General features: G+C 46.6%; 1 protein-coding gene across 1 annotated transcript; it reads left to right on the top strand.

Moving 5' to 3' along the window:
• The first annotated feature begins 5,793 nt into the window (after positions 1 to 5,793).
• Positions 5,794 to 10,602, top strand: LOC139750110 (probable peptidoglycan muropeptide transporter SLC46). Its single transcript, XM_071664453.1, has 6 exons — positions 5,794 to 8,375; positions 8,565 to 8,660; positions 8,833 to 8,976; positions 9,085 to 9,168; positions 9,348 to 9,504; positions 9,632 to 10,602. Exons 1-6 carry the CDS (start codon positions 7,400 to 7,402, stop codon positions 10,119 to 10,121), a joined length of 1,947 nt encoding a protein of 648 aa, XP_071520554.1. The 5' UTR covers positions 5,794 to 7,399; the 3' UTR covers positions 10,122 to 10,602.
• The last annotated feature ends 3,660 nt before the right edge of the window (positions 10,603 to 14,262 follow it).

Genomic DNA, 14,262 nt, shown 5'->3' on the forward strand with positions numbered 1-14,262 from the left:
GCGGCCCCACCCAAGCCTAGTATCCTCTCAACCATCTCTTGCTTTACTCACGCTTTCTGGCCACAGTCATGTCCTAGCGCAACCCACGTCTGCTGGCCCTAATCATTATCTAGTCTCAGAATACTTTTTTTTTTTTTGTCAGTCTTCAGCCACGACCAGGAGGTCTCCTCGAGGCCAGGTACTAAATGAAAAAAAAAAATAAGAAAACGCACGGTAGAGAAAAATGATTGTGAACAAGTATTTTTTTTTTTTTTTCGGAATCACAGTAATGTTTTCCAGAACAAGTGAGGGCATATAGCTCCAAAGTTCAGCGATGTGGGGATGGAGAGGCAATTACGGCATTACATCGGCCTACCCCATGTTGCCAACAGCCATCCAATAAGTACGAGAAGCACTGCTTGCCGGGTACCATCTAACCTTGCTAATAGTGTGGACAGACGCAGATGCAGAAGTAGCAGCCACACAACAATGATAATGAGAGAAAGCCGAAATCACGGCATAGGAAAGGTGGGCCAAGTTTTGAGGCAAGAGTGGGAGAATTGATAAGTCGGTTAGTTTAAGTTTTGTCAAAATTACAGAGCTACAGCCACAATAAGATTTAAAAGCGTCCCTACCTATAAGGTCAATTTGTTCTTTATTTGATTAGAGTAAATGCTCAAAGGAACATTCGGCATCCAAACAGGACTTCCAGTTACTGAAGAGAACCTCATAGCTATTTGTGTATTGTTAGATGCTCTGGACATATCAAACATTATCGTCCCAAGTATGTTGACTGTGTTGAGATGGAGTCAGGGAACCTTCACAGGAGACGGATACATCGTGAAAAGTTTTAAAAAGAGATATAGAAAAACTGGGTTTCAGAAGTGTTGAGCTTGACCAAGCTGCGTTAACTGGTATAGGAAGAATCATCTACATCTGAGTTTACTGCAGTTAACACGAGACGTTGATCGAGCAAGAGAAGATGGAGTTGATGCGAAAGAAGCGTGAAGAGTTGAGTCATCATCTTATGAGTGAAGTGGGTTCTTTGTTGAAGAGAACCGTTCATCGATGAAAGGAGGTAAAGGGTAGAAGACTGAATTAACTCCCTGAGGAGAGATTGTTCCATCAACAGTGACAAAAATAGGCAGGTAATTAACTAACCAGAATAAAAATGGGACAAGAAAACAGAAAAAGAAAGGAGAGGTGAAAGAAACGGGCTTGAAGATCAGAGCCTGATGACACACCATATAAAAAGCTTACCAGATATGAAGGTCAACGTAATAACTTTCCCAATGACTTTCAGAGAGAGAGTGACCAGAAGTTATCAACATATGAGACGGTATCACTGGTGGATCTCGCCTGGCGGAAACCATGCCAGTGACCCAGGAAAAGACATGTTATTCATGATGATTAAGAAAAAGGGGGATCGTATATGTTAAAAGAATATGATTAGCCTTTATAGGATGGGCCCTAATAACGCACGCTTCAAAGACTACGGAAAGAATTTATTCCTTAGGTAAATGTCCAAAGAGAAGAATACAATTTGCTATATATATATATATATATATATATATATATATATATATATATATATATATATATATATATATATATCAATTTTTTCATACATATTCGCCTTATCATGCGTTAACGAGGGGAACAGGGGAGTAAGCCTTTGAGGGTATATGCTCACTTGGCCCACCTCTCCGTTCCTCCTTTTGGAAAATTATAAACGGGAGGGGAGAATTTTCAACCCCTGCTCTCATATATATATATATATATATATATATATATATATATATATATGGAGAGGTGCGTGTCGTAGAAGCCAACTACGACGGACGGGAGTACTTGGTGATGGTGGTGGTGCTGGGGCAGCAGGTGTGTGGGGGTGTGGGGGGTTGCCCTGGAAATCTTCCCCTCTTGTAATAATTTTCTTAAAGAAGATTCAGCAGAACATGAATCCCAGCGAAGGTTCTTCCTAAAAGCCTCTGTCATCTGTTCCTGGTGTTATCTTGCTGACGAGGGAAAGGGCATGAGTAGGTAAGGGAGCGCCAGGGTGATCCAAGGAAGATTTACATACAAGGGAATCAATAAGAGTGGCTTTATCAGAATATGAGCTTCGTTATAATTAAGAGTTTAAGACCAGAATAAAAACCCACTGGTGAAAACAGAAACTACCGGTATCAAATGTCCTTTGGAAGTGTTGTTCTTCCTTGTACAAATATCGAATCCACAGTAATTCTAGGCAGCGTTGCAAGTTAACTGAGCATCGAAGGGAGAGGAGGGTCTGCATAGGTTTATGTGATCGATCTCGGCTTCCACTTGCTGGAACATGACATCGCCTGGCCTCACTCACGCTTGCTGATCGTAGCTATGTCCCACAATTTAATGGCCTTATCTATATACGCTGACTTTATCTATTTCCTGGTCTAACCTCGAGCGAATTCAGAGAAGAGCAACCAAACTAATTTTCTCACTTAGAAGTAAGTCTGATCAGGAAAGACTCACCGTCCTAAAATCCTTCCTCCTCAAATTGCGCAGACTTCGAGGAGGTCTGGTAGAAGTGTTCACAATACTTGATAATTCTGAAAACATAGCATTCAAAATTTCTTCACTTTAGACAGATTCAATGACCAGAAATAAAAGTATGAAAGTAAGAGTAAGGCTGTTTAATAACAATGTAGGCGAAAGATGTTTAACCTGTAGAGTTGTTGAGAATTGGGATAAACTGCCTACCTCATAGGAAATGAAAGATTATAAATACCATCAATTCAAGGTTATACAGATACTTCACAAATATCTGTTAACCTTAAAAAAAATCCAGTTGACCGCAACACGCATCTTTCAGCATCCAGCAGCCTCGCAGACGATATCTTAAAGAGATACACAATGTTCCCACTAAAAACTTTCTCATAAAATTTTTACTTTCTTATGGCAGTATCTTTCTCCAACCTACATAGTATTTTTCCACATCTTTTGTTTTCTGCCGGCACTTGAGCCGGACGGAGAGGTGGGTGGGTAGGTGCCTTCTGCTCTGCTCTCCTAACAGTATTTCTGGGTCACCGCGACAGATAACCTCGTCAAGGACCGTTAGGTCTCTTGTTATCTACCCACACCATCCACTCCCATGCAACCAATGTCTGCCTTATCTGTCTCATAACCTTACCCACTGCCAACTGCAGTATCCTCTGGCCTGACTCACGACTATTGGCCTTATCTATCTCCTGACTTCACCATTATCTATCAGACCCAGCTATCTTTCGGTCTCATCTATTTCAGGACACTTCTGTCCCCACCCATGCCAGCTGGCCTCATCTACACGTCACGACTTGAGCCACGCCTGCTTGCAACATCCACCCCTGAAGGCTTCATCCAGCTGTCCTGGCATGACCGACGCTGCCAGGTAGAGAGGCCACGCCTCACTGCCTCTCCCCTTGCCATATCGTTCATCACCCTGACGGAACCACACTTGCTAACCCCCTCCCACACCCCCTAGGTCCACCCGCGCCTACTGCCTCCACTCACGCAGCCTGGCCTCACCTCCACCAATGACTGGCATTATTCCCGTTTGTTGACCCCGGACATGTCCACTGTCCTCACCCACGCCTGCTGTCCGCACCCACGCCCGCTGTCCTCACCCACTCCTGTTGGCCTCACCCATGCCTGCTGGTCTCTCTCACGCTTGTATCTCCCTCCCTCCCTCCCTCTGCCTTTTGATAGTAAACCTGGCTACTTAATTCCACAAATTCCTGTCATCTCTCGCTATAGCTACTGATCCAGTCACACCCTCCTCACTGTCACACCCTCCTCACCTTCCACACCCTCCTCATTGTCACACTCTCCTCACCTTCCACACCTCACTGTCCACACCCTCCTCACCTTCCACACCTTCCTCATCCTCACCGTCCACACCCTCCTAACTACGTAATGACTCTTACCAGGTATGTCCTCCTCACCAACGAAGCTTCCCCTCAATGATGTTCCCCCAGCTGCTTACTCCCGCCTCATCAGTCACACCAACCACACCTCATCTTCCCCAAGGCCGACGCCCTCCTTAGCATCCACGCCCTCATCATCACTCACGCTTTCTCATTACGGGTTACAGTTCCACACCTCACAGCCCGCGCCTTCCTCACCACACATGCCCCCACCACCCGCGTCTCCTATCCCACAAATTCAGTACCATCCACGCTCTCCTCACTACCAACGCTCACCTCTACCAACGCTCTCCTTACTACCAGCGCTCACCTCTACCAACGCTCTCCTCACTACCAACGCTCACCTCACTAACCACGCTCTCCTCACTACCAACGCTCACCTCACTACCCACACTCTCCTCACTACCAACGCTCACCTCACTACCCACGCTCTCCTCACTACCAACGCCATCCTCACTACCAACGCTCACCTCATAACCCACGCTCCCCTCTCTACCAAAGATATCTTCGCTACCAACTCTCACCTCACTACCCACACTCTCCTCACTACCAACGCTCACCTCACTACCCACGCTCTCCTCACTACCAACGCTCACCTCACTACCCACGCTCACCTCACTACCAACGCTCTCCTCACTACCAACGCTCACCTCACTACCCACGCTCTCCTCACTACCAACGCCATCCTCACTACCAACGCTCACCTCACTACCCACACTCTCCTCACTACCAACGCTCACCTCACTACCCACGCTCTCCTCACTACCAACGCCATCCTCACTACCAACGCTCACCTCATAACCCACGCTCCCCTCTCTACCAAAGATTTCTTCGCTACCAACTCTCACCTCACTACCCACACTCTCCTCACTATTAACGCTCTCCTCACTACCAACGCTCACCTCTACCAACGCTCCCCTCACTACCAACGCTCACCTTACTACCCACGCTCTCCTCACTACCAATGCTCTCCTCACTACCAACGCTCTCCTCACTACCAACGCTCACCTCACTACCCACGCTCTCCTCACTACCAATGCTCTCCTCACTACCAACGCTCCCCTCACTACCAACGCTCACCTTACTACCCACGCTCTCCTCACTACCAATGCTCTCCTCACTACCAACGCTCTCCTCACTACCAACGCTCACCTCACTACCCACGCTCTCCTCACTATTAACGCTCTCCTCACTACCAACGCTCACCTCTACCAACGCTCTCCTCACTACCAACGCTCACTTCATTACCAACGCTCACCTCACTACCAACGCTCTCCTCACTACCAACACTCACCTCACAACCAACGCTCTCCTCACTACCAACGCTCACCTCTACCAACGCTCTCCTTACTACCAACACTCACCTCACAACCAACGCTCTCCTCACTACCAACACTCACCTCACAACCAACGCTCTCCTCACTACCAACGATCACCTCACTACCAAGTCTCTCCTCACTACTTACGCTCACCTCACTACCAATGCTCTCCTCACTACCAACGCTTTCCTCAGTACCAACGCTCACCCCACTACCCACTCTCACCTCACTACCAACGCTCACCTCACTACCCACGCTCACCTCACTACCTACGCTCTCCTCACTACCAACGCTCACCTCACTACCAACGCTCACCTTACTACCCACGTTCTCCTCACTACCAACACTCACCTCATTACCAACGATCATCTCAATATCCATTCTCTCTCCTCACTACCTACACTCACATCACTACCAACGCTCACCTCACTACCAACGCTCACCTCACTACCAACGCTCGCCTCACTATCAACGCTCTCCTCACTACCCACTCTCTCCTCACTACCAACGCTCACCTCACTACCCACTCTCTCCTCACTACCAGCGCTCTCCTTACTATCAAAGCTCTCCTCAACACACCACACGAGGATATACCCTGTGTGGCCAACACCAGACGAGGATGTACTCTGTATGTGGCTACACCAGAGGAGGATATACCCCTGCATGTGGCCACACGAGACGAGGATATAGCCTGCATGTGACGAAACCAGAGAAAGATATACCCCTGCAATATGGCCACACCAGAGAAGGATATACTCCTGCATGTGGCCACACTATAGGAGGATATATCCTGTATGAGGCCACATCAGAGGAGGATATACCCCTTGCATATGGCCACACCAGAGGAGAATGTTCTCCAGCTTGTGGCCACACCGGAGGAGGAAGTTCTTGCATTTATGATCTCTAATCATCCTTGCTCCATGTTACACACGCATGTGGTGACGGGTTTGGAATGGAGGTTTCCCCCACTGTTCATACACTCATTTGAAACGTACTGTATAATTATGTATGGTAATGTGAGGGTTCCAGCAACGATATGACAATGTGGCCTCCTGGAGGTGACTAAGGGTGAGATCAGTGCCGATGCTGGTGTGCCTACGGCCCACCTGGCCAACACTGTGTCGTCGAGTTCGAATCAGAATTCAAGTCACATTTAGACCACTTTAACGGCAGGTGAAAAGTAGTTAGTCACTGAGGATTCTTGGATATCTCTTGGTGCTCGAACGGCCAGACGCACATGGAGTGGCATCTGTACTTGAGTATAAATGATATGGACTATAATGCAAACAGGTTAGTGAAAGAAAGAAGAAACCGTAATTACCGCGATTCTAATTAGTTTCGAGTGAGAAACCTGTTGATGGGCTGCGTAGGGCAGGGGAAGTGAGTGTGAGGCAATGACTGCCACGAAGTATGCACTCAGTACAGGATGCGGAAGAGGGAACCCACGGAGCGAAGGGCCAGCCTTTACCTCACCTATTGCCACACGCCGCCGTTCAGCACCCTACAATTTACATGTAAAATAAACATTTACTGGTAAGGAGTGAGTCTCCGGACGGTCCTGGTTCTTGGTATTGCAGTCTTTATCACTCAGAACCACATCCTACAAGGAACGAAATTTCGCCTCGTTTACAAGATATGTAAACTGCATCGAATTAACTTCTTTGATCTGACACTCAGTTATCAAGGTATTTCGGGTCATGATTACAGCAGCACATGACATATGATCATTTCTACACCGATGGTTAACTTGTGTTTGTTGTTGTTATACTCAACACATCTTGACTCAATGATCTCATGGTTCATGCCGCTACAGCTGAGGGGAAGGCGATAATGCCCAGCCTCATCTCCCGACCGAACGAAGGGAGTGAGGCCCAAGGTGGACGGGGGAACTCAGACGACCTACCAAGGTAGACGGGGCCGATTCCCGACCTTTGACGTCACCAGGTACCTGACAACTGCCGGATACTGGTAGCTATATTACCCGCGCCAACCCAAGCCCGAGTTTAAATTGTAACACTGCTCAGCAGGAGTAACATGAACTAGCGAGGGTCTAAAGTTCCCTTCAGAAGAAAGATTTAGGTAGCGCCTCACATTATCCAACACAGTCAGACTAAGCAAGAGGGGCGACGAAAGACTTTTTAATTTGATTTTTACAAGGAAATGGAGGACGTGCGCAAACGTGTGGGTAGTGCATGGGAGCGAGTGCTTGCTGTAGCAAAAAACGTGACGGTGGAGCCGCTCATGCTGCTAGACGGCCTGGCCTTCTCCAACATGCACGTGTACATAGAGAACCTACAGATGGATCGAGTGTGCCGAGTGAGCAGCGGCTTCTCCCAGCAGGTGTGCGACAACCTCAGGTCGGAGCCAGCAGCCAGCGTCCACGTACAGCAGAGGTACAGCGTCTTCGCCCTCTATAACGGCATCATCGCCGCCGCCCTGCCCCTCTTCTTCATCCTTTTCATGGGCGCCTGGAGTGACAAGTACGGCAGGAAGGTGCCACTGGTGGCAGTGCAGGTGGGTCACGTCCTCCACGCCGCAGGTTACTTACTGGCCTCTCTGGCACCCTGGTGGCCGGCCGAAGTGCTGCTCTTGGTCACACTGCTCGATACCCTGGGTGGCGGCACCGTCTCTTTCTTGACTGCCGCCAACTCGTACATCGGCGACGTGTCTTCAGAAGAGTCTCGCACGTCAAGGGTGGGTCTGGCCAACAGCATCTGGTTCCTGGGTGGGCCCGCCGGCACACTGATGGGCACTTACATCTACAGTCAGGGCGGCTACCTGCCACTCTTCGCTACTTCCCTCACCTTGTCCGTAATGGCTGTAGTGTACGTGGTGGTGTTCCTTCCCGAGAGCCACGGACCCTTCGCCAAGACAGCCGACCAAGAGGCCCCGGGACACAAGGCACAAGTGGAGCTGAGGGAGAGTGTGGCAGCGGTATACGGGCTGGAGATGAAGGCCACGCCCACCCACAACGCCCACCACACCCGCCCAACCTTCTCCACCATGATCAAGGACTTTTTCAACCCGCGTCGCATCCTCGACAGCTTCAAGGCGACGCTGAGGAAACGCGAGGGTAACACGCGAGCACTGGTCCTTACCCTTATCTTCACCAGTCTCCTCAGACGACTCACAAGATGTAAGTCATCATCACAACCTTCAACTCTCACTAATGATATATTGACTGACACCAAATGTTATACTGTTACTGTCCTCCACATGTAATGTCCTTCAAACCACGTGTGATCTTTTAGCCATACAACACAATGTTATCAGAAGTTTTCCAAACATCTTCAAGTTTGCTGACACTTGATCTCCTTCCCCTCAGCTCCGTACGTGTTCGCCTTCACACGCCACGTGCTGGGCTGGCAGGCCACCGACTACAGCCTCTGGGTCACCTACAAAAACCTTATGGCCACCACTGGTAAGACTAATGATGATAATGAATACCTTCATTTTGTTTGATATATTCATAATACAATCAGTGAAAACATGTTACGTTCTGCAGTTACTCAATAGATTGGTGGTGTCAAACTGGTATATTTTCCTCATGAGACATATTTGCCCATGTTCACCCGGGTGTGGTGCTCCTTCAGGTTCGCTGGTGGCGGTGCCGCTGCTGAGTGGTCGTCTGCGAGTGTCAGACAACCTGCTGGCCATGGTGGGGGCCATGTCTGGCGTCCTAGAGTATGTCGTGTACGGCGCCGTCTCCGACACTCGATCATATCTTATCTGGATAGGTGAGTTCCTCCTCCTGTCAGGTGATATACTTGGTGACTGGTTGACACTTGTTAAGACTGATATTGTGTGTCCAGGAGCACAAAGTGACCTGTTGCTTCTTCCCTCAGCTCCGGTAGCGGCGTTGCTCCTCAACTCCTGCACCATCGCCCAGCGCGCCATGATGACCAAGTTCATCGCCAACGATGAAATCGGTAAGTTACCACAAGTGACATGATTACTGATGACTCCTGAGTAAATACCAGCTTCACTGAGTAATGTATAGATCAATATATCGAGTAATATAACGATTAATATTCTATGTGACATACAGAGTAATATACTGACTGTGACACTATGTCAGGTGGTAACATTCCTTTCCTTGCACCTTCAGGTAAGGTATCAGCGGTGCTGGGAGCACTTGATGGCATGATGCCCATGGTGAACTCTGCCCTTTACACCGCCGTCTACCACGCCTCCGTCAGCAGCTTCCCCGCAGCGCACTTTTTCCTGGGCGCCTCAGCCAGCGCCTTCATGATCGTCTTCTTCTGGTACGTCCATTGCTATACTTTGCTCCTGCAAGGCAACACTTGTCATTCTTTAGTGAATAGATAATGAAACTGTTGATGATTTGCGTGTACATAAATGTAAAGGTAATATTATGACTTCCTCCAACAGCATCATCATGGGCGCGGACAAGGCTGGCCAATATGACGTGGAAGGAGCCAAGCCCAGCGTGGCCCCTGGTCCCGTCACCAACAAGTCGCTGGTAATGAGGAGCAACTCCTGCTGGCTGGCCACCGACACCCTGGCTCTGGCACTATCCATACCCGACCCTCACGTCTTACCTAGGCATCACAACGTTCACCAACAAACTCAGCCTCAGACTGTATCGAGAACCATGTCTGAAACTAAATCGAATGTTGTGTCACAAATATTGATGCCCAGTCTGAAGTCTTCCTTAAAAGGCATCGTCAGACCAGAAGGCTCATCACAAGGTCTTGTCCACAACCCCGAAGCCAGTCACACAATCAGTAACGTCGTCAACAGTTCTAGTAACACTGACAACAAAGTTTTCTTTCTGAAATGCAGTCAAGAGTCGGAAAAGGATTTGGATAACACTCACAATAGTGTGGACAGAATTAAGGGCACAGTCTCCCAAGTGTGAAGGTGATACATCACTGAAGTGTCTAATCACATCAGAAATATTGCACACGAATCCCTTGTGTATTGTCCACATTAGGAGAGCAATACTAAATGTAGAAACTAAGGTCCCGTGCTAACACCTTACAAATATTCGATCATGAAGTCTCCTTCTTTTGATGGTGATGATTCAGACTTACTTGAGAGAATGTAAGTGCTCTTCCTGAGATAGTTGGACTGCCGAACAAACCTTAAATAAAATCATTGAAAAAGGTGTCTGGGAGCACTGAAACAAGGGACGGTATATGACAACAAAGTTTCGAGTCAGTCAGCTTCGAAGTAAAGGAATGGCACCAAAGCTGACGATGACAGCGGGTAGCGCTAGGTTGCTAGTCTCTTGATCTGTGATATTTCGATTTGTTCCTATGTTGTTGTTGTTGCTGGACACGTTCATTATTTATGTCCTTCATGTCGCTTTGTCACTGCCTTATCATTATTATTATTTATTTCTAGAATGTTGATGATTTTTAAATAAATGTTTGACTGAAAAAGATTATGTGCCTTTATCTCAATAGGGACAGTAAATCAAGTATTTGACTTGGCATTATAATAGTTGTAAGGCTTGGGAAACTATCATAACAGAGGAATAATTTACGACATATATCTCATCATTTTGCTACCTTATGTTTTCCAAAGTTTCTTTTAACATAATGATGTAAATATATCTGAGTTGTGTCCTTCCTTTGGTCACTTGGCTTCAGTTGTTGATTACTGTTAGACCATCGTACTCGCCCTCAGTGGTCTTCCTGGAACAAGAATCCCTTTTAATCTTCTTGTTGCTTATGAAGAGGAACTCATTCCCACAAAGTGTAACTTTAGACAGGCCATAGTTTCCTTACCCAGACACCATATCGTTCTGCTCTGGAGAGCATTTGTCCACCACGTTCTCCGCCAGTTTAACGTCAGAGCAGCTCTTCACCTGGACTAAAGCACCGTGTAATGACGCAACATCTTATGGCATCACCAGGATGAGCATTACTATGTCTCCCCTGGAATCCTCTCGCGAGTGTCTATTCTGATGGCTCGAGTGTGGTCATTAGCACTCCATATCTTCCGTAAGTAATATTACGTGAACAGGAGCTGCTATCATACCATTCAGGCACATCTCCATCATGAACACACTGTTATCCCAAATATTATTTATTCTTCATTCTTCCTTCAATTTGAGTTTCCCTTTATATCTTCTGGTTGTCACCTGGATTCTTCTGTCCATTAAAGGTTCTTCACGAACACAATTTCAAAAAAAGATAAAACAAAAATTCCCTACACCACAGGATGCCAGAGAAGATCACATACAGCCTAACTGCTCTCCTCCCATACCTAACATTTCCCTTGGAGAAGTTTCGCTTGTCTATGTCCCTGATTCTTCGCTAGTGTCTGCAGCATTCTAAACGTAGTCACGCCACCCCATAAATGATTTCAAATGCCACAATATGACGAAACATCTCATGTATCAGCTGATTTTTTTCCTTGAAGTTGTAAATTCATGCTATTTATATGAGATGTAATGTCCACAAGAAATGCCAAGGTTGCAAACAAATCAGGATCACATAAATATGAAGCATTTTCATTTTTGCTCTCATGGAATATTGCCACCTCTTCATGCAATGCAAATACTCTTTCCAGCATTGACCCTCGGTTAAGCCAGCGTACATTACAGAAATAAGCCAGGTCCTCATATTCTGCCTCCGTATCCAACAAAAACTGTTGAAACTGGCGGATTCAATCCATGAGATAGGATCAGGTTCACTGCCTTAACAACAATGTCCATAACAACCTATAATTTCAAACACTTGGCACATGATGCCTCTTGATGGATAATGCAATTAATGTTACCCAGTTTTTATATGATTCCAGAGTTGTCCATTTGTCCTCACAGCAGCAATGTGATGATACCATTTTCCCTCCACCATTGCGAGTCCCCATCAGTTGTGATGTCAATTAACTTCGATACATCAAGCTTCATTTCTGACGTCATTTTCAACACAGCTTCAATAATGTCTGCTCCGGTAACCGTGTCCTCCATAGAGATTAATTGAATAAACTCTTCAAAAATTTGACAAGTTGAGGTCTCTCCTCAGGTTGTGCAGCGTGTCTCAAGTCTGTGATCTCATCAGTCGCTATTGAAGAAGATTGCAATTCGTTGCAGACATCCCTTAAACAAGTTTGAACATCTGCTGACATTTCTTCAACTCTCTGTGTGATCGTTCTTCCAGACAGGCTGATAGATGTAAATAAAGATTTCTTTTCAGGACAAACAATATCCATCACTGCCAGTAAACATTCTTGGACAAACTCTCCGTCTGTAAAAGGCTTCATTTTTCCTGCAATACGTTTTGCCACTTCGTAGCTGGGAAGAGTATTTCCTTCATTTTCACTGCCTTTCTTGGCAAAAGATGACATTTGTTTTTCAAAAGTAGCCTTCAGTCGCTCAGTTTCATCTTTCCTTAACCCTGTTATTTCCACTATGGCGGGTCACGTAATGGCGCGTGATATCTGCCACCTTCTTCACCGAAACATTTTCTCGGCAGCTGAGACAAACTGGTTTCCCAGCGTGCTCGATGAAGAAGTGATCTAGTGTCCAAGTGTCTTGGAAATTTCGGCACTCAGCGTCCACCTACCTGCGTCTTGCATTCATTGCCATTGGATTATAATTCTTCAATGTTATTTCAAAACGCGAGTCATTCCACAAGTATGGTAGCATGTGTTTAGCATGTTATTTCGAGACACGAGTCATTCCACAAGTATGGTAGCACATGTTTAGCATGAAGGATCCTAGCCCAAAGACACTCCGTCCGTTCACGAGTTGTTTACAAGTGTTCCTGCGCAGCTGTAGTGCCTGTTATGTGGGTCAAACCTGCCCACATAGCAACATGTGTTCGAGAACATATGTTGACGGATGATGGCAGCTCTCACAAACAGCTTCAGAGATCAGAATTGTGCGAGAGCGTTTGTTCGGAGGATTATTTCACAATTCTGGACTCATCTTCGTGTCAACTTAAGATCAAAGAAGTTATTCTCACGTGATATCCTGTTGTTGCAAGAGGTCGAGACGTTGCGTGACATATGTGAACTGTCATCCTAGCATGGCTGTTAACCACCCAATCTAAGGAAGCATCACTCAGCGACGGACGTAGAAAAGGTGTGATAAATCCGAAACATTCCTTACATATCACTTGTCTATCCACTATATCAAACCACACAAGAGGTGACAAAATACATGCCATACTGGAATTAATTACATTTTCTTCATCGAGTAGATATTTAGCGTTGATTTCTTGTTAAGACACAGTGACGCTGTTTCTGTTTACAAATTTGAATGCTCCCACCTGAAAACCTGCGCGCGCAAGGAGAGTACCTAAAGGCTTATACATATTAATAAGGTACTACCGTTTGCCTTCTTGTCATTCGCATATACACCAGTGTTTCCGTCACTTTTGGTGTTTGGTTTGGAACAAAACGGAACCTGAGGCCAGTGTAAAAAGACGCCATGCATGATCCAGAATATGGAAAAATTGTTTGAGGGCCGGATAAGCCTAGTTTCTAATTACTTGCTCCCGGGCCGGTCAAAATCCCTTCGCGGGCCGGATCTGGCCCGCGGGCCGTAGGTTGCCTACCCCGTGGGTATCTCTAACCTTTGTTTAACAGAGTAAGGTTAGGCCATCTTCAGGATATAACGTAATTCTCCCAGCAACCAAAGCTCAACTATAATATTCTATGTCCTTGAATTACATACTTTCAGTCACGTCAAAATCTATCAAATTATCGATTACACCAACACGAATTCACTTAAATGAATCTGTACCTGATGCAATGTATGAGGACACTCCTGGGCTGACTCACGACGTCAGAGCACAGGATACATTCTTGACTAAGGTCTTACACACCAATAGTCATGACTAAACTCAAGACCAAGGACACGGACCCTTCTCCTCCATCAACCCACCTTCCTACCTTCCCTCCTTGTCCTCCATCAACGCCCTCCTACTTCCCCACCAAGGCAGCACAAATACATGCCGGTGTTAATTCAAAAGTTGATTAAGGCGCCCTGTAAACACCTATACACAGTACCACACATGGGTGCCTCACTCCGGCAGGTCGTGAGA

The sequence above is a fragment of the Panulirus ornatus genome, chromosome 9 (genome assembly GCF_036320965.1).
Source record: "Panulirus ornatus isolate Po-2019 chromosome 9, ASM3632096v1, whole genome shotgun sequence".
In the NCBI taxonomy this organism is placed as follows: domain Eukaryota; kingdom Metazoa; phylum Arthropoda; class Malacostraca; order Decapoda; family Palinuridae; genus Panulirus; species Panulirus ornatus.

What these genes read in the sequence shown, in the direction of transcription:
- LOC139750110 (XM_071664453.1), top strand. Translation starts at nt 7,400, where the DNA reads ATGGAGGACGTGCGCAAACGTGTGGGTAGTGCATGGGAGCGAGTGCTT. An exon ending in ATCATATCTTATCTGGATAG is followed by an intron (nt 8,977 to 9,084) that starts GTGAGTTCCTCC and finishes TTCTTCCCTCAG; the next exon opens with CTCCGGTAGCGGCGTTGCTC. An exon ending in TTCATGATCGTCTTCTTCTG is followed by an intron (nt 9,505 to 9,631) that starts GTACGTCCATTG and finishes TTCCTCCAACAG; the next exon opens with CATCATCATGGGCGCGGACA.